At 47.3% G+C, this 20,490-nt stretch overlaps 1 protein-coding gene across 1 annotated transcript; it reads left to right on the top strand.

Annotated features, from left to right (window-relative positions):
* Positions 1-1,367: 1,367 nt before the first annotated feature.
* LOC306659324 (pancreatic lipase-related protein 2-like) lies at positions 1,368-17,913 on the top strand (the record flags this gene model as incomplete). The annotated part of the gene is made up of 12 exons (XM_079136771.1): positions 1,368-1,416; positions 1,903-2,057; positions 3,499-3,621; positions 4,448-4,582; positions 5,270-5,381; positions 6,751-6,870; positions 8,019-8,138; positions 10,404-10,522; positions 12,487-12,616; positions 14,133-14,244; positions 15,117-15,284; positions 17,582-17,913. The coding sequence occupies 12 exons, from the start codon at positions 1,368-1,370 to the stop codon at positions 17,643-17,645; spliced, it is 1,407 nt and encodes a 468-aa protein (XP_078992897.1). The 3' UTR covers positions 17,646-17,913.
* Between the last annotated feature and the right edge of the window lie 2,577 nt (positions 17,914-20,490).

The following is a 20,490-nucleotide window of genomic DNA, read 5'->3' as shown; positions in this document are numbered from 1 at the left end:
CCCAGCAATAAAAAAGAGAACCAATACTGATACGTATAACAACATGGATGACTCTCTAAAATGTCTTGTGTGAACAAATCAAAGCACTTGAGAGTATCTCCATTTACATAAAATTCGAGGACAGGCAAAACTGGGGATAGGAACCAGAGTGCATATGGTGACGGGGCTGGTGGTAGAAGAGTCGTGACAGAAACTTTGGCTACTGGAAATCCCGATCCGGGACATAGGCATGTATCGTCAATGCACATTGAACTGTACTTAGGTTTGAAACTTAAGATCTGTGCACTTGGGTGTACCTGCATTAGATGCCAGTTTAAATCCAGGCAGGGCAGCACCTGGCTATTCACCCAGGCCCTTCTCTTAAGAGTGAGGGAAAGAAAACACCCCCACTGCTAATCTCCAGGTCAAAGTGCAACCAGCGCAGCTCACAAGCACTTTTAAAATAGCCTATATGATTCCTAAAGGAGGCTCTGTGTGAACAGGGTTCGTTTTGTCCCTGTGAGCATCTGTCTGCAGAACTGTCTTCATTTTCCACATCTAGGTTCACTGGGGCCAGGGGACTGCTCATCACCCACCCTGCCCCTCAAGTAGCCAACGTGCGCGTCTTCAGGGACACACACTCCCACTCAGCAGCAAGTCCTCGGAGTCCATCCTTTCAGTCTGTCAACAGCAATGGGGCAGCGAGAGGCATCTGGGGTCCCTGCTGTCTGAAGGGAATTTGATCGAGGAGTCCCCACAGCCTGATGCTGCCCTGTTATCGCTTTGGAACAATCTTTTGGCAACTGCACCTGTAAAATCAGATTGATGGAGCCCCTTCCCATCCCCTGAGTCGTGCCATGTTGTCCTCCGGTCCCACTCCTTGCACGGCCCTCTCCGGGTTGAGCTGGCTCTGTGTGTTCATGATAACAGGTTCAAAGCGCCCACGTGGGCCCGATCTACCCTGCCCTGGCCTTTCCCCGAAGGAGTCCAAAGGATAAAGCCTGGTTATAAAAAGCCACGGCCAACCTGCTGGGCGTGAGTGGAAGTCCCAGTGAAGCAGGGCAGCAAGGTAAGTCACAGTGCCACCTGGACAGGTGGCAAGCCAGGGTGGGTAGCAAGGGCCGCCTGGGGATAGGGCTCAGAGGGGGAAGCTGCTGCCGGTGAAGACCCTGAGTCCAGAGTCCCAGGGCAGCACCTGATTCCCTGTGCCTTGGGAGGCCTCACCGCAGTGTCCCCACACCACGGGAAGGGCCTGTGCACCCAGTCACTGGGCTTCTACTCATTACCCTCCTGGGTATGCGCCCAGGTTCCTGCCCTGGCTGGGCTCTTCCCTGCCAGCCTCGCACCTGTGCCCACGGTGTGGTGTGATGTCTGTGTCCTCCTTGCAGATGCTGCTCTCCTGGACCCTCGGCCTTCTCTTGCTGGCCACTGTCAGAGGTGAGGATACTGTCACCATCCCTCTGAGGAGGAAGTGATGGCCTACGCCAAGTGTCACGGAGATTTCAAGATGAATGAATAGCACCTCTGCCACACAGCTCATGGGCACTTGATCCATACTTGGTGTCAGATGATGCTGGATGTGGAAAGGGCCTGCTGGGGTCTTCCCGCCCGAGGCAGTTTTAAGGCAGCAGGTTGCAGACTCGTGATTCCCCAGCCTGTCTGATGATGAGGGCCCCACTCCAGACCCTCTGAATCAGAACCTCTGAAGGAGGGCCAGGGGCGTGTACAAGCGACATACACGTTCACCCAGAGGTCCTGGTGGTTCTTATCTCCACAGAAGTTTGGGAGACGCAGACAGCAAAAATGAAGAGCCACCTTAGCCAGCCCTGGGATCCATCCTGGAGTCTCCCTGGGTGGGTGGACATGACATTGCTCCTTTCTAGAACCTCACGAGTGTCTTGTTTGTGGCTCTTCCTACCCCAGGGAAAGAGGTCTGCTACGAACCCTTTGGCTGCTTTTCCAATGAAAAACCTTGGGCGGGGACTCTTCAGCGGCCTTTAAAGATATTTCCCTGGTCCCCAGAGGACATTAGCACCCGTTTTCTTCTGTACACAAATGAAAATCAGGACAACTACCAAGTAAGAGTGGAGATGGAATGACAGCATGTGGGGGCAGAGGGGGGGACCCCCACGTGGTCATGTAGATTTCCAGAGCATAACTCCATTCACTGCCTTGGAACTTTCCAGAGGATACTGCCCACCCCCAATGTTAGAACTAGAGCCATCTTGGCTGTAGAGATCATAAATCCCAGAGTATATGATGAAATCATGGAACCTAACCTAAAAACACTCATTCACACACACACTGGTGCACAGACCTGCAGGGGCCACCCCAGCATGAGCACCCGTTCCCTGGGAGGAAGAGCGTATGAGAAGCCAGGTGTATCCCAGCAACACCGGGCAGTGCAGATATAGAAGTCCCTTAGGGTTAGGTGTAAGAGGATATAAATACTTCTGAGGAGCTAGAAGACAATCATAAAGTGGACAATTAACTACAGAAGAGAAAAGGTGACATCACCTGGATCAACCTTCTGTACCAGAACGTCTGCCAGTGGAATCAGGACAGGTTTGTTCCAGGTGATCAGAAGTGACCAGGAGACAGTTTCAAGGAAGACATTGCTAAGAATTCAAGCAGCTCACAGCTCTGGTCCCTGATAGAGGTTAGAGAGCAGGTGTCTGTCTCTAGGTCCCTGAGCTCACCATTGTGGTATTCCACATGACACATTTCCCACTGGGTGACCCCAGCCTGGAATCTGTTTGGACCTGGTTGTTGAGCCACTTTTATTATGTGATCCCTCTGGTGTCTGGTCCTGGTGACTGGTGGAAGTGGGCCTTACCAGGCCCTTGGGCACTCAGGTGTCTTTCTGGAGTCTCGTGGTTCCACTGAGTCTATCACACTCCAGCCTTCTGCTTTTGGCCAGGGGTTCTTCACTTTTCCTGTCCAGGGACCTCTTTGTCCACTGTGGGAAGATGAAGAACCCCTTCTCTGGACAATATTTCTGAATACATAAAATATATTGGATGATAGAGAAAATCAGTTATATTGAAAAAGAGATAAGAGGACATTAAAAATATATAAATATGGAATGTACATATTATAGGTGCTGCTTTTATATCTCACTAAATAACAAGATCTGGGGGTTGATCTATTAACTATTATAATTTAAAACAGTAGTGAATACTACTATCATCACATTATAAAACTATAATGTGACATGAAAATGTCTGTGACTTCAATTGGGGCCAGAGTCACAGGTGTGGCTAATTCCACTGTGGTTTGCTGCCTGATCTCAAGATTAGCAGAAGTACTAGATTTTGGTTGGAGGTTCATGAAGATTAGAAGTCCATGAACTTGGACTTTCTGAATCCTAGCCACAATCCCAGGTCAGGAACTTCTCCTAGGCCCACCTGGAGGCTGTGGGCATCGTGCCTGTGATCTTGGACTCACCAGGACTGGCTGTGACAGGCCCACAGCTTGGAAATAATTAACATTTGAATTCATCTTTTCTACCTAAACCAGCTGATCACTGCTGACCCAGACACCATTGACGCTTCAAACTTCCGACTGGACCGCAAGACACGCTTCATTATCCACGGCTTCATAGACAAGGCAGAGGACAACTGGCCGCCAGACATGTGCAAGGTAGGGGCCCGCCTTCCTCACCTGGCCACGGCCTGGTGAGGCCAGTACCCCACACACACCTTTAAATTCTGCACTCCTAATGCCCATAAGATGAGGAAAGGAAATACTCCAGAGAGAGAGGGGTCTTTGGTACAAACACCCAGGAAAACATGGTTACCTGGGGCATCCATTGCCAAGTTGTCACTACCGATCAATTTACAGTAACTATCTCTTCTGCAGCTGAAGAGACCCAGAGTCCAGTCAAAAAGTCTCAGAGGTGAAGGCCACACAAACCACCTGCTAGTCAAGTAGCCCACGCTTTGTCTTTGATGGTATATAAAACCCATGCATGACATTTTTTAAAAATGATTAAAATTTGCCCTGTAAAACCCTGCTATCCCATAGATGTTCTGTGATGACAGAATTGTTTTATATTTGTGAGGTCCACATCCAGAGCCACTAGCTACTTGTTGTTATTGAGCCTTTGAAATGTGGCAGGTCCAACCTGGAACTGAATTGTAAATTTTATTGGGTAGTATTCATTTGTACCTGATCTAGTAAGTGACCTTCTGGACCTGACTGTGTCAATAACCATCTGAAAAATATTAAACAAGACACTTGCCTGTTTCAGGTCTCAGTTTCCACATCTGTTAAGCAGGGTGAGTAAATCCAGTTTATAGTGCTGCCCTGCAAGTCAAGATAGGACACAACCAACCTGTAGGAGGGATATTAATATCTGACATCAAAGCGGGCCCTTGATGGACCTGGATTCATATCTCTGGGGTGTGCAACTTGGAACTGTTGATAAATTGGTGTCTCTCTCTCTCCCCGCTCCCATCTTCTCCAGAAAATGTTTCAGGTGGAGGAGGTCAACTGCATCTGCGTGGATTGGAGGAAAGGGTCCCGCACCACGTACACACAAGCCGTGCACAACACCCGGGTCGTGGGGGCGGAGATCGCTTTCTTAGTACAAGTGCTTTCGGTAAAACCCTGTCTGGGCCCGTCCCGCGGGTGGGGCAGAGCGAGGGCCAGGAAGCACTGCACTGCGCCCAGGGCAGCGGGGACCCGCAGGGAGGGCTGCAAGTCCAGGGGCCCAGGTTCTCCATCCCTTCCTCAAATTCCTCCCTTGCTAAAGACGCAACACCCCATCGTTTTCTAGCGGCGGGGCCCGGGGAAAACGGACCTCAGTTTCCCCTTTGGAAATGCACCCTTCCTTAAAGGCTGTTCAGGGAACCCGCGGGGCGGCCCGGCAGTTCCAGCCGGGAAGATGAGTCTTCCCGCTCCTGCAGCCCCGGGAAGGCCCTTGACACCCGGCCCTGCGGCCGCCGCTGCAGCTGAGGAGCCGGCTCCCACCCCCATGCGCCCGCCACCCGGCCAGGGACTAGGACGGAGTTCCGCGGCCGCCACTGGTGGCACCGGCGGGCCGGGCGGAGGCGGCTGCAGTTGGCGCGGCGGCCGCTGGTCAGCACTGTTGCCGCGCGCACGGGACTCGCCCGCAGCAGCCCTGAGCTGTCTCGCTGCCCGGGCGGCGTCCCCCCCGGTCGCAGATCGTACTTCCCGAGTTTCCAGCTGCGTCTTATCACTGCCCCCAGCAGGGACCTGCGTCCCTGCCCTATCTACGCTTCCCCACGTGGTCCTCGGGGACCCCTGACGCGCCCTCTCTCCGCAGACCCAGTTGGAGTACAGCCCTGAGGACGTGCATCTCATCGGTCACAGCCTGGGCGCGCACGTGTCCGGGGAGGCGGGCCGGAGGCTGGGGGGCCACATAGGCCGCATCTCAGGTAGGGGCCAAGCGGGCCAACCGCGCAGCGCAAACCTTGACCCATGCATTTCTCTTGGCAAAGATCGCCCTTACTGGTCCTCTGCGAGCCACTTTAAGTGATGCTGTGGACTTAAATTTTAAAAATGATTGTCCAAGTGTCTTAACGTGTATTAGAAAAAGATAACAATTTAATATGGATTGATAAAACAAGAAAAATATAAATAGACATTAAACCAATGATTTCAGGGTGATTGCTAGAGTATGACAAAGTTGAAAAAAAAAGTTGAGTTTTTTTTTTTTAGTATACATCAGTTCCACAAACGTTCCTTAAATATTTTTGCTGTATTTGGCACAGATAGAAAATGAAAGTAGGTAGCTGAGACTTGCCACATAGGAAGTGCTTAGTAAAGAATGAATGAATGAATCAGTAGGCAGAATAAATCTACCAAGAAAGACAGACATCAACAATTACTTATTTTGTGGAGCCAAATCAGTATGTAACTTGGGCAGTCAGTTTGATATAACTTTTGATGAGGGTCCCTTTTGCTCAAGGCACTGTGGGAGACATCCAGAGAAGGATGACAGGATAACAGTTCATTATACAGAATTTTTCCAGTTACAAAGTCCTTTCTCTTACACCTTTTCATGAGGTTTTCCCAATAACCCTGTAAGATAGATGTCCTTATTCCCACCTTCTGGATGACAGACATTTGACCCTGAGAAGAACCAGGGCAAGAATATAGGTCACTGTGTGCCACACCCCCCCCCCCCCCTCCGCTTCTCTTTGAAGATGAACTGGGCCCAGACTCTGCTTCAGGAAAACCACATTCCAGTTCAGGAAGCAGAAAACCAAGGGGGCAAATAAAATTCAAAGCAGAATTAATAAATTCAAAATAATCCAGTGACTGGAAGGGGCCAAGAAAGGAGAGGGTGTTGGAGCTGGCTCTTGGAGAAGAAAGATTTAAATGAAGGAAGAGCACGGGAAGGACACAGCAGACCGGGGAACTCATGAGAAAAGACACAAAAGCTTGTCAGTGTGGGGTCTCAGGAACTGGGAGTTGCTGGGTGAGGCCAGGGAACACACAGTCTCCGAGCAATGGCCAAGGGGTAACGTGTGAGAAAAACAGGAAAAGGGAAATGAGGAACACCAGGGCCCGCCCAGCCCTCACAGAGGCAGGCACTGGAGATTTCCAGTTGTTCTTCAACAGGCAGTGTCCCCACTCACGGCCTTTCCCTTCCAGCCTTTCCCAAGCAGACCAGGAGCTACAGACCCAGTTGGCTGAACCATAGCCACTGGGGTTTTGCCCAACTCCTCAGGTCAGTTGGTGGGTGCTGGGTGTAGATTCTGGTCCTTGTCAGAGTGCAGCCTGTCCACGTCTCCTTTCCAGGGCTGGATCCAGCAGAGCCATGCTTCCAGGGCACACCTGAGGAGGTTCGGCTGGACCCGTCAGACGCCATGTTTGTGGATGTGATTCACACTGACATTGCTCCCATAGTTCCTTTCCTGGGTGAGTTCCTCAGTCCCTCTCCCTGGTGACCAGCACTATGACTGACGACATTGAGTCCGGGCAGTCCCCAGTATACACACGAACTTTTCAAAATGGTTAACTATAGGAAAGGTTGGAGTGTCAACCAGTTGAAATGGGTGCCAGCCACAAATGAGCTGCCCGCACAGGACTGGTGGTGTCAGCTTGTAGTCCTTCTGTAGTCTACACAGGCTGACACTTGATCTTTGAACCCTGTGTCATTCCCCAATCTACCAGGATCCAAAATGGCAAATGTATTTATTTTTGACACTTGACCTGTCCCTACAATTTACAAAGTTAATTTTTGAAATTTTTTTCTTTTCTCAAAGCTTTGGTTATGACTTGTTCTGCTGGAGACTGTAGACATATATATTTCTTTAATTCTTCTAAAATCAGCATTTTTTCCAGTATAGGTAACGGTTCATGAAACTTGCCAACATAGGTTATGTTTTTAATGGTGACATTGATGTTGACGATGATACCATCACTTAATGAATATCTACCACGTGCTGCACTAGATGTTGTATAGTAGTAGCTCATTAATCCTATAACATCCCAAAAGTGGATATTATCCCCATTTTATGGCTGAGGAAATGAGACTCGATGAGGTTAAGTAATTGCACACAATTATTGTAAGTAGAAGTGGGATTTGCTCACAGGTCTGTGTGCCTCTGAAGCCAGAGTGCCCCCATGGTACCATGGCTCTCGGTAGAACAATATACTGTTATGTGGTCTCAGCACTTCAATGTAGAAACCAAATTTTTAAAAATAAATAAAGAAAAACAACTCATACTTAATATGTGCCTATTGGATGCTTAATGGCCTCAGGGAATATTGGTATTGTCGGGGCCTCCCCAAGACAAACAGTCACACATAAAAGTGTATGTGTGCAACTCCCCCAGAGCCCACCTCCCCGCTCACCTCACTTCCTGGGTGTTCTCCTCCCTCCCCATCCTGCCAAGCTCCGTCTCTCAGATCTTTCTGCAGAGCTGGAGGTAGTAGTAGCTGTGCTGAGGAGAGAATTTACCCAGAAGGCTCTCACCCTTGTCAGAATGAGTTGAACATCTCATTGTGGCCATGACCTCACTTTGGTACCACTGCCCTGTTCGCCTCTGCTTCACACATTTCAGGTTTTGGAATGAGCCAAAAGGTGGGCCATCTGGATTTCTTTCCAAATGGAGGAAGGCACATGCCTGGATGTCAGAAAAATATCCTTTCAACCATCGTTGATATAGATGGACTATGGCAAGGTATGTTAAGGAAAGAAGTAAGGCAGCGACTGCTGTATTGGGGTAAAGGGGGGATGTGTGGGTCTGGCCCCCACAATGCTGAACTGGCCACCCTTGTGGCATGCTTGCTCTGTCAGGTGCTTTCACAACAATGCCATGAGACATTTACTCTCGTGAACCCCATTTTACAGATGCAGGAACTGGGAATCAGAAGGGTCACCTAGCTTGTCCAAGGCCACCCCATATTAAGCCCATTTTCTGACTGCAGAGCCTGGCTTTCATCCAGCTTGTGGTCTCTCCCCCAGTTGTCAGGATGCTGGGACAAGGGCTGGACGGGCACATTGGCAGACACCGATCCTACCTTCTGCACCTGCTCCTTGAAGAGCACGGAGCATAAGCAAAGATCGGGAAGCCTTGATTTCTCATTGGTGCTATCAGGTCCTAGGAGTAGAGGCGTACTGAGCTGACAAAAAGAGGAGGGATGTGCTCTGTGGATTTGGGCTGGGGGGCACAGGGGAGGCCTGGAGGTCTGGGGGACCCCTGGTGGATCCTGGCAATCCCTGTGTTCATCTAGGAAAGCAAAATCCCCACCCCTAACATTAGGTGACCTCCCATGTCCTGACCTTTGGCTGTTCCTCTGGTCCCTCCCCAGAGCCCAGGCTTCACTTTTCTCCCTGAAAGAGGAGGCTCTGGGTCTGTAATCTATTTGTCTTTATTTTTCTGAACTAAAGTTCCCCACAGCTAAGAACTATTTCTCAGGCACCCAGATACTCCAGTACCCTGTTCAGGGCCCAGGCCAAAGTGGACACTGAACACACTCTGTTAAATGGCATTAATCTTGTGTGGCATTTTAATATTCCATGTGCTTAATGTCAAAGAGCAGAGTCAATAAAGCGACAGCCGGTCTCCCCTGGCAAATCAACGGAGCTTTTCAGCTCTCAGCTCCGCACCAGGTAACTCTTAGGAAGACGTGGCCATTCCACTCTCCCTGAAGGAGCCCTAGAGTCACAATAATAGCCGCCCCCTCCCAGAAATGACGAGCAGGGCACACATAATAGGAAGGAGCCCAGGTTTAATTAAAGAGGCAATTTAGAGTGAACAAGCCCATGAGCGCTAGAGTGTGTTTCTATTGTACGGAACTCGAGTCACCCAGGCGCTGGGCCCTGGGAACAATTAAATCCACTTTCTCCTCTATTATGGGTCCCCGGGCAGCAATTTTGGATGAAAGAAACAATTAAGTTTAAAGCAGGTTCTGTTGTCTGGTGAGGAGCATTGGCCTGGGTGCTGGGCACTGGGGACTGGCTGGCTCGGCTGGAGGGCACTGGGCAATGGGCAGGGCTGGGACTTGCGAGAGCGAAGCCACCCTGGCACAAAGGGGATGTGCCTTCCAAGGGGTGGTGCATAAAGTCCACCAGACCCCCAAGAATGGTCCCCAGTTGTGTCCAGGGTCACTGCGGTACTCCATGGGAAGTATTATACTGAGTCGCTGGAGAAAGAAATATCAATTTTCCAAACAAGAGGAGTTTGGTAAAAAAAAAAAAAAGGTGGTAAATAAAATGCCATGAAAGAATGGCTGGAGTCTCCTCATGCCCAGCATTGCGAAGATAGGGGCAGCTTAGCCTGAACAGTTAGACCCCGACAAGGCCGGCTCCAGGGAAAGGTGTCAGTGTGGCCCCGGATGCACGTCACAGCAGTGTGGATGGCCCTCACGGGGATGGCTACAATGGGAGTGCACTGTGATCATTGAAGCAGGCAAAGATTTTCACGTACAAGTCAAGATTCTCAGGAAAAATCAGAAGACCCAGCAATCCAGGTCTTTAACTTGTAGCAACCAGCTGGGCTGTGTGGGCTCCCTTGAAAGCTATTATCTTCTCTGCATGTGTCTCTGTCTCCTGTCTCTGTCTGTCTGTCTCGCTCTCTCTCTGCCCCGTCTTTCTCTTTCTTTATATATATAAATATTCATACTGTTTCCATGTCTCTTTCTCTCCCTCTCTCTCTCTCTCTGAATTTTTCTGCCCTCTCCGTCTCTGTCTCTGCCTGCCCACCCTTACCTGGTCCCAACCTCTTCATTCATGTTACATTCCAGCCCCAGAGCACTGGACACATGTGCCTGTTAGGACTTGTCACTCTTCAATGCTTGCCTGGTCCTAGCTTATGCCCCAAAATGCTGAGGCGTGCCCCCACCTATCCATGCAACATGGAGGGAGGCGCAAGGCCTGCAGTGTGGTATGGTTCACGTGTCAAAGGTCAAAGGCCTCCTCCAGCTCCAGGTCTCTGCTTTCTCAGGAACCAAAAACTTTGCAGCCTGCAATCACCTGCGAAGCCACAAGTATTATGAGAGCAGCATCCTCAACCCCGACGGCTTCCTGGGCTACCCCTGTGCTTCCTACGAAGAGTTCCAGGAGGTAAGGCACCCAGGGCCTGGGAACATGGCCGTGGCTCTGGTGTAGATTTCATTCCTGTGACTTAGAGCAGAAAAAGGAGATGTATGTAACTCCACACCCACGGGTGGAAATCATGGAAGTGCCCAGGTTTCCAAAACCTTTCTCCTAGGGGGCAGGGCAGGCTGCAGGGCAGACACACAGCTGGCTGTACTGGGCCCTCTCGGGGCCCCCAGCTTTCCATTTAGGACAAACTCCAATCTGCACAGAGGTTGAAGAAGGGCACAGGAAGGCCTGGTACACCTGTCACCTAGACACATCAATTGTTAGCATTGTGTGTGGTGGAGGGAGTATTCTTTTTTCCTAAATGGTGGGTAAGTAAATTAAAGATATTAGGACACTTTGCTCGTAAATATGTCAACATTCATCTACTAAGAGCATCGTCATCCTCCTAAAGAACAACATTCAAGAAATTTAACTCTGATACAGGAAATTTAACTCTGATTCTAATATATAATCCATATCCAAACTTCTTTATTTATCCAGAGAATATCCTCCAGAACTGTACCTCTCTCCCTCCCTCTCTCCTTTCCTTATTCTCTTCTTCCTTTCTTCCTTCCCTCCCTCCCTCCCTCCCTCCCTCCCTCTCTTCCTTCCTTCCTTCCTTCCTTCCTTCCTTCCTTCCTTCCTCAGCCTTTCTTTTCCTTCCTTTTCTTGCCTCTAATTTATTGCCTTGTCTCTACAGATTCCTTTAATCTGGAAGTTTCTCATTTTTCCTGGTCTCCCAGGACTTGGACAGTTATGACAACTCCAACCAAGTGTTTGGTAGAATATTCCACACTATGAAATTGTTTATTTCTTTGTGACTCAGCAGGTGATATTAGGTCCTTCTCAGTGTACACAATCAAAGGCATTTGTTAATGGAACTGTGCTTGATGATGTAAATTTGGATTACTTGGTTAAGGTGGTGTCTTCCAGATTTCTGTATTATGAAAGTACTATTTCCCTTAAATAATCTCTTGGTGATATTGTTTCCCAACAATAAACCCAACAGAAGTTTTGGGTTTCTATGGAGAATCCTTGCCTGAATCAATGACTACATTGCGGGTTGTAAAACTCATATTTTAAAATATATTTTCTCAAAGATAAAAATAAAATGTGCATAAAGTTAGGTCTTTTTTCCTTTCAAAACTGATTTTAATCTTGACATGGTGACTGAACTATGACCAAAAGGACCTCCTGTCTGATCCCCAAGGTCAGTCAGTGTCCCATGAGCAGTCCTGGTAGGTGGTTACTGCTGAGGCACAGGTAGCCACGGGGCCTCCTGTAACTGTCTTATGCTTTCCAAATCACAAAGTCACTCTGTACACCAGGAATTGTGGATGCAGTATGAGGCCAAACAAGAGAACATTAGTGCTGTGTCACAAAGTACTCACCTGATTTGAAGGCCTACTTAATGAACTTTGGGGGAGTACTACATGGGGACGAATTAGTCAGGAGAAATAACTCACATTAAAAATGAAAATGAGCAAGGGTCTTTGCTTCCTCTTTTCTTCTAAAATAAACTGCCGTCTTTCCCATTCACTTCTCCCTTGAGGACTGTCTTGCATTCCCCCTTTCAGACTTCACTGCTTCCCATACATGACTTGTCTTGAAGCTACACTCTCGGTTTTCAAGAGTTTACACTCTGCTGGGTGCTGTGCAGGCCTAGCACAGTCCTATGCACAGTCCTGAGGATGGATGCATGGGTGCATGGGAACGTGGGAACGTGCATGGGTAGAAAGATGCATGCTTGTGTGGATTAGTGGGACGAAAGAGTAGATGGACACATGGAAGCATAGAAGGGTGAATGAGAGGATGGGTAAGAGATGGACAGGTGTAGGTGTCCAGAGCTGTAAGAACAGATAGTTATAGATGAGAAAGTGAGTTCATTGATAGAGTGAATGAGGCAAAAGCCTAGTATTAACAGACAATTCTTTCCCCATTAGAATGGCTGTTTCCCTTGTCCATCTGGAGGATGTCCCAAAATGGGGCACTATGCTGACCAATTTAAGGGGAAAACCAATGCTGTGGAGCAAACCTTTTTTCTGAATACAGGAGATAGTGGTGACTTTACCCGTAAGTTTCCCTTTTCCTGAATTAAAAATTCTTGCAGAAAAATTTTAAGAGGTATACCAGCCATATTGGTCACGACTCATGGTAGCCACTGGCAGAAACCCAGACACAGCCACAGCCAGCTGAAGCTGTAACGTAAGGACAGCACTTGTCTTGCGTCTTATGCTCACCCTTTAACAATAATCCCCGAAAAGCTGCTGAGCACAGGGTAGTGAGTGGCCCCAGCCAGTTCCCATGTCCACACACCCATATGGCAGGAAGGCTGCATCTATTAACAAAAGAAGCAGGCAACGTGAGGCAATGTCATTTTAAGTCAAGAAGTCACAGTAGTGACACTTGTCAAACTGGTCGCCGGACACACACACACACACACACACACACACACACACACACACACACTGTTGTGCTGTGTTTTTGTTTGCCCAGCTTCTCATTAAAAGGAATAAGATGATAAAAATATCAAGACTAATTTTGTATAAATATTATCATATAATGCCTGGAAAGAAGAACCTTATTTTCCAAGGCAGTTTGAAATTTAAAAAATAATAATATAGCACTTTATAAAACACTTTTCATACAGAACATTTCATGCAATCCTATATTTGCCACAAATACTAGCTTGACAGTGTCTGTAAAGTCTTATATGCTTATACCTTTAGCCCAAACACCTGATTCTCAGAACGCACCAGGGTGCGTAAGAATCATTCAAAGGTGCTCACTGTTGCATTGTTTGTTAATAACAAAAGACTGAGGGGACATTCTCAGCGTCCACAAGTTGAAAAATAACAAATTGCTATAGATTAAATGTTACATGTAGCCATTAAAAAGAAGGATATAGCTCTATGTACTGAAGAGAGAAAGCCTGCAAGTCCTGTGCAGTAGAAAAGCAAACAGCAAAACAACATTAGTCCACTTTGCTGCAACAGAATACCACAGACCGAATGGTTTAGGAACAATAGAAATTGACTTCTCACAGTCCTGGAGGCTGGAAGTTCAAGATCAGCATGGCAATATGGTCAGGTTCTGGTGCACACTGCTGGCTTCTTGTATTCTCCTTCACGGTGGAAAGGGGACAAGAGACTTTTCTAGAGTCCTTTTTATAAGGGCCCTAATCACCCTCAGGAGGGCTCCACTATCATGACCAAATTATCTCCCAAAGTCCCCCATCTCCTAATGTTATCGTGTCAGGTGTTAGGATTTCATATGAATTTGGGGGACACAAACACTGAGTCCATCACCTCATTAGTCAGGGTACACAGGTGCAGTGACAGATTGCCCTTCATTCTGGAGGGCACGTGCTTTCTTCTGCTGAACTCTAATACTTACCGCCCTCTGAGTCTCCACACCCCAATAGAATCTGAATTCCTGGACCCCAACTCCACCTAAGGAAGCCGTTAGTCACAGGGCCCTTGGGCTCTTGCTCGTGGGGGATCTTAGGGCTCAATGGATTCATTTGCTTCTGTTGGGTCCTTGTTTCAACAAGATAAGTTTCTTGACCTGACTGCATTTCTTTGGACAGGTTGGAGATACAAGGTATCAGTCACACTGTCTGGACGGAAGAAAGTGAGTGGGTACATCAGGGTTGCTCTGTATGGAAGTAACGGAAACTCAGAACAGCATGAGGTGTTCAAGTAAGTACTGTGGGAAAGTGAAATGGTCGTACTTTTCATAATAGATTACGCATAAAAGATTGGGAATAAACTGCTGTATAAGTCCAGTTATCTATCCTATAGAACCATTGAATTCTAGACCATCCGAGTTGGAAGGAAGTCTTTGCATCTAGCTCAATCCCCCCATGTAGGAGAACAGTGAGGCCCAGAGAGAGGAGATTCATTATTTAAAATGAGTCATGTGCTAACTTTTGTTGGAATATCAATCGCCTGATTGGGTTTTATGAATATGAAATTCTTGTGGAACCAGGTATTTCTATGTGACAACTCTTCTCCAACACATGGTCTGCCCCCGACCCAAATATGCATGAAGCCCAAGGACACCTGTTTGTTGCTCTGGTGGCCTTGGCTCTTGGTTTATACTGGATAAATGAGGACCTTAGTAAATAGGTGTTGAACGCATGCATAACCTATGTGTTAAAGTCAACTTCTGTTTTTGCACTGACTTTTAAAACTCAGCATGTGAGTTAAACTTCTTTGACAACCTTTTGTGCTACATATGACATGTTGACAGTGTCTAGCTGAACCACATGCATCTTTAAACAAAAGACACTGCGTCAGCTGTCTTGTAGCAAACTTATAGATTATGCCTCCAAATATTCACTTCTCTCTAGGGAAAAACTAAAATAATGGAAACTTGAAGTCCAATCTTTTTAAAAAGAGCAAATTTCAAAAACATGTGTTTTGGGGCCGCCCCAGGATATGCATGAAGTCATCCTAAGTGTTTGAAGAAAACTAATGGCAGCAGCTATTATTTGGAGAAATAATAGATTTCTATTGTCCTATATATTCATACATCAAGCTGATAAAACATTTTATCTCTGTATTTCCAGGGGATCCCTCAAACCAGATGCAATCCACGTGCGTGACATTGATGTTAAACTCAATGTTGGAGAAATCCAGAAGGTTAAGTTTCTCTGGAACAACAACGTGATAAATCTTTCCCAGCCCACGTTGGGGGCTTCCCAAATCACAGTGCAAAGAGGTGAAGATGGAACTGAGTGCGTATCTTTTATTCCATCTAAGTCTGATTATTTCTATTTAAGTATCACTCTGTCTATGCAGCCTATCCATCTATCCAATCACCCATCTACCCATCTTTGTACATATCTACCTATATTTGTCTATCTGTTCCTCTGTTTTTGTCCTATACATCCACTTAGTTACCATCGACCCAGAATCCAGCCATCCCTTCATCTTCCCATCCATCCATTAATCTACTCATCTTTTCATCTCAACTCTCCATCTATCCACCTGATTTACTTTGAAAAATCAAATGCACTTTCCTTAGGCAATATTCAATTTGGCAGGAGCAAGGCACTGGTTTCAAGGCATAATTTCAAGAAATAGGCAAATATGAAACTGTTTCTTCTCCAACGTTAAGGAGAACCTCCAGGAAGTACGTGGAGGGGCTCTCTGGTCATTTTCAGCTGGTGCAGTTATTAATGTAAATTGATTTGATTGGGAATGATGGCATGGGAGGGGTAAAGACGGTGCTGGGAATCTGGCTCACGGAGTCCTGCTTTGTCATTCTGAAGGGGCAGCTCATACCTGGCAGGAGTTGGGAGAGGGCATAACTACTTTGGAAATCTGAGAAGAAGGATCCCTTGAAAGGGGATCCTTAGGAAACAATGGGCTTCTGAGACTGAGGGCCATGTCAGTGTCCCCCTCGACAGCTCGCCCTTTATGATGAGGAAAGTGAGATTTGGAGAGAAAAGTAACTTATCTAAGGTCACAACACAAAGCCTCTGAGGGAAAATATTGGACTTCAAAATGTTTTCAAAAACACACACACCAAGACCGAGCTCAGGTCTGACTCGGCGGCTGCAAGACTGGCAACAGTCCCGGTTCCTCCGCGTGTGGCCGGAGGGCTCCCGCGTGACGGCTGGCGTGTCACTACTTGGTGCGTCACTGCTTTGAATACTTAAGTGCAGAATAAGTTTGGGGCATGACGAGGACCAGGACACGGGTCTTCCGCTGCCACCCGCGCTCTTTCCACTGAGCTCCTCGGCTCACACAGCGGAGGGGAGCCGAGGAGTCCTCGATGCTGGCCTTCGATGCTCTGTGGAAGGCTCTGGATGTCACCGCGGTTGGATGGGGTGGCATCGTAACGTACAATCTAGTCACACGCCGTGCACCCAGACACCACAGTCCCCACCTCACATAAAGCTCCCTCGCCCAGGAGTCACATCCTGAAGCTGAGCCCACGGCAGGGCTGGCTTGGCCACGTCCTTCTCCTTTAGCCAAAGACTCCTACGGGGGATGAGGGGGTTGAAAGTGCCCTGCACCTGGTGGCTTTTGGCGATCTCCAACCTGATCAGCTTCCACTGCCCCAAACCTGATAACCTTCCACGGTATTTTTTAAGAACAATGTCATCGAGATGTGATTTCTGTACCATACAAAACACAAACGCCCATTTAAAGCGTACAATTCAGTGACTTTTGCTATATTCAGAATTGTGCCCCCATTACCACTGTCCATTTTAGGACATTTTCATCATCCCCAAAAGAAACCCATACCCTGAGCCATCATCCCTCGGTCTGCACATCCCTCTTCCCAGGCCTGGATGTCCACTATACTGCTTTCTGTCCCTGTGGACATTTCGTATAAATGGATATGTGTTCCTTTATGATTGGCTTCTGTCATTTAGCATGTTGTGTTCAAGGTTCAGCCAGGTACATGAATCAGTACCTCATTCCTTTTCAGTGCCCAATAATATTCTAGTGTGTGGATATAGAACTTTTTATTTGTCCATGTGTCAGTGGATGGACGTTTGGACTGTTTCTACTTTGGAAGTATCATGAATAATGCTGCCATGGATATTCACATACGAGTTCTTGGGCACCTCTGCTCTCATTCTCTTGGGGATAGACCTAGATGTGGAGTGTCTGGGTCCTGCAGTAACTTTGTTTAACCCTTAGAGGAATGGCCAGACTGTTTCCATATCTTCCATACCCAGCAGCAGTGTCGGAGGGTCGTCTATGAACTGGATGGGGATGTCCCTCCACGCTGGTGGCTGGGTCACTGCTGGCACCTGAAACTCATTGCTAGGCCAAAGCAGCAGGCCCGCTCAGTGACAGACTTTGGTTTGACATGACTGGGTCGCTTTTGGCGAGTTAAAAGCCCACAGGAAGAGGAAAGTGTTCATCGAGCAGGGTTTGTGGTCAGAACCACTTGGATCCTGCCTGGTGTGGCAGAGCTGTCCAGCCAGAGGGAGCCGAATCTGGGGTCAGCTAAGTGCAGAGTGGCATTCACACCAGCCAAAGAGCCTCACGCTGTGGTCGCTCCCCTCCACAGGTATAATTTCTGCAGCAGCGACACTGTGGATGAAGACGTCTTACAAACTCTCTACCCTTGCTGAACGCGTGATATGGTTCCTGTCTCTTTGTGGTAATAAATTCTCTAATGCACTTCTCTCGAGGCTGAGTATTATTTTGATGTGCTCCATATTCTGGGGTCACAGTTTGGAAACAATTATTAGGACTGGAACCAAGCTTACCACAGGCAACAAACACCTGGAACATTCTACCTACCCAACTGGTCACCTCTGTCTTTCGGGGCACTGGTGTAGCCTGTGCTAATGTATCTTGTTTCCTTAGACAGTGAAAATGTCCTGTTTGGAAAGGGCATCGTGGCTTCCACATGTTACCCATCTAGTTGTTAACATCCTATGGATAGAGACCCCACATAAGTGCAGCCTGTGGCCTGTGTTACTCAAAACTACCATGATTTAGGTTAAAATCCACCCATGATGTGAAGGCAGAGGATCTTTAAAAAAGAAAGTTACTAGACACACACCATTCAAATGATCAGAAGAGTGTTCTGATAAAAGCTATCTCTGTCCACCCTCGCCTGCAAGTGTCTCGGTTCTTCCCAGAGACAACTTGGATTTTTTTTTCCAGAAATATCCTCCATCTACATATGCACCGATCTCGCCCATCTCAGTCACCGCCCACCCTTCCGTCCAGCACGGGCAGCAGCATACTGTACATGCCGTTACCCTGCTTGAGTGATTCACTAACAACAAACTGGGTATTGTTCTCTCCTAGTACAGAAACAGCCTCCTTTCTTTAGAGGGCTTTGTGGATTCCTCTGAGAGAGACACACGGGTATATAGTGGGACCCACCACCTAAGTGTTTTCCAAATTTCCTTACTACTAATATTCACGCAATTAATGTGTTTTTATGATATTTCCTACCTTATCTATATTTATCCAATAAATATTTAGGATATACTCACTTTGATCAATATTGCCAAAATGCCCTCTGTAGCAATTGCATCAACGGACTCTCCAAAAATGTGGTAGGTTGAACTATGTGAAGTTGCCAACTTCGCTATGCTCGATATATTACATATGTGTTATATATATATATATGTATATATGTGTAATATATATGTATATATATGTAATATATCAAGCATTGACAATGACATGTGATTCGTTTTAATGTGAGAGTGGTTCATGCCCTCAATAACGTGGTATGTTGTCAAATCTTTGGCCAACTTGATAGGTAAAGTGCTTTGCCTTAAATTGCAATTTTTATTTATTGTGACTTAGGGTAAACATCTTTTAGTGTTTAATGACTCTTAATACTTATTTCTCTGTGAATTGACCCAATTCTTTGTTAATTTTAGGCATCTTTTTAATATTACTTTTACTTTATAGAGCCCCTTTCATATTAAGAGAAATGGAATGCTCTGGTGTATGCAGATATTTTCCCCAATGTAGCCCTTGGCCGGGGAGGAAATGGGAAGCCAATGGAAGGGTCTCAGACTGGTTGACCCTGGCTGGCCTGAACTCCAGCTTGTACTTGGAGGGTGCTACAGGGGCCTTTGACCCCAGTGGCTGTCCATAGGGCTCTGACTGCCTGAACTCAGCTTGGGCAGGTCAGGAGAGGCAGCCAGGCCCAGTGTCCAGCTTGCTTTCTGGAGCTAGATACCAGCCTCCAGCCTGCCTGGTCTTTCCCCAAGGCGGTGCACAGTTTTGGGACGCTTGGCAACTCCTCAGGGCAGAGCTGCTGGGTCCCAGGCAGAGTGTGGCCATCCCAGCCTGGGCTCCTGTCCATGAGCTGCTTCCTGCTTGCCCCCAGCAGAACTGCTGAGTCCAACTGGGGCCCCAGTGGATAAATGAGCTGGTGCCAGGTAGAGTATCATTCCTGAGGCCTGTGGGCATGAGGTCCAGGGGATACCTGGTGAGCCCAGGTGGGAGTAGTCACTGTTAAATTCTTGGAATCCAGAAAAGGCCTCTTTTAGCAAATTCCAAGCAATGGCTGGTACATGAAGAGAACTGCAGGTGATTCATCCCCTGAGATTCAGAGAATGGGGATAAAAGAAATTTGCTGTTCCCTCTCAGGGAGGCCACCAATCCAAAATGAAATGAAAGTGCTTTATAAAGCTCAGTATCTTGGGATTTTTGGCTAATTCTCCCCTTCCTTTTTCTTTTCTTGGTATTTTCTAACTTCTTTCTTTTGAAGTCATATACAGCATTTAAAATCTTAGCCTTATGCATTAAAGAGGCCCTTGTTTGAGACCTACTAAAAGTTCTAGATCTCAAAACAACCACAAAGCACGAGACAGAAATTCTCAAGCCTAGCTACATCTTAGAATCACTGTGGAGCTTTAAAAGAAAACCCCTTGTCCAGGCGATATCCTGGGCTAATCATCATGTTTGGGCTGCAGCACCGACATTTTTAAAGCTCTTGGAAGACATAAAGCCAAAAGTGGGGCCCACTGGTACATTTTCTTCTCAGGCTTTATAATGACACTTCCTTTCCCTCCTCCTGCCAAGTCTCATGTGTGTATAGGGCTTAAACACTCAGCTCCACCATCAGGCCCAGCTGGCCTTGGATGGCAGCTTCGTCTCTTTCTACCAATACTACCTAGGCTGGCTAATTAACTCCTCTGACCTCAGCACTTACTCAAGAATAATAGTAGCCTTGCCACACAGGGAAACTAGGAGGATTAAATAGATAAGCCATGCAAAGCAGGTACCTTAGCACCTAGCACATGAGTGACCAATCAATGAAGCAGGGAGGGCCGGTCTTCCCAAATTATTCTTAACAAAGACAAAATTATAGTTCACGTAAGGCCTCAGAGAAGTATTTGAGGTGGATACAATGAAAGACAAGCACTCAGAATATGTAAAGATAAGGATAACCCAACAGAAAAATGTACAAAAGGACAAGAGCAGGTAATCCATGCTGAG

This window comes from Sciurus vulgaris, assembly GCF_902686455.1.
Source record: "Sciurus vulgaris genome assembly, chromosome: 4".
NCBI lineage: Eukaryota > Metazoa > Chordata > Mammalia > Rodentia > Sciuridae > Sciurus > Sciurus vulgaris.
The sequence above is the reverse complement of the archived record's forward strand: the minus strand, read 5'-3'. Positions and strand labels throughout refer to the sequence as shown.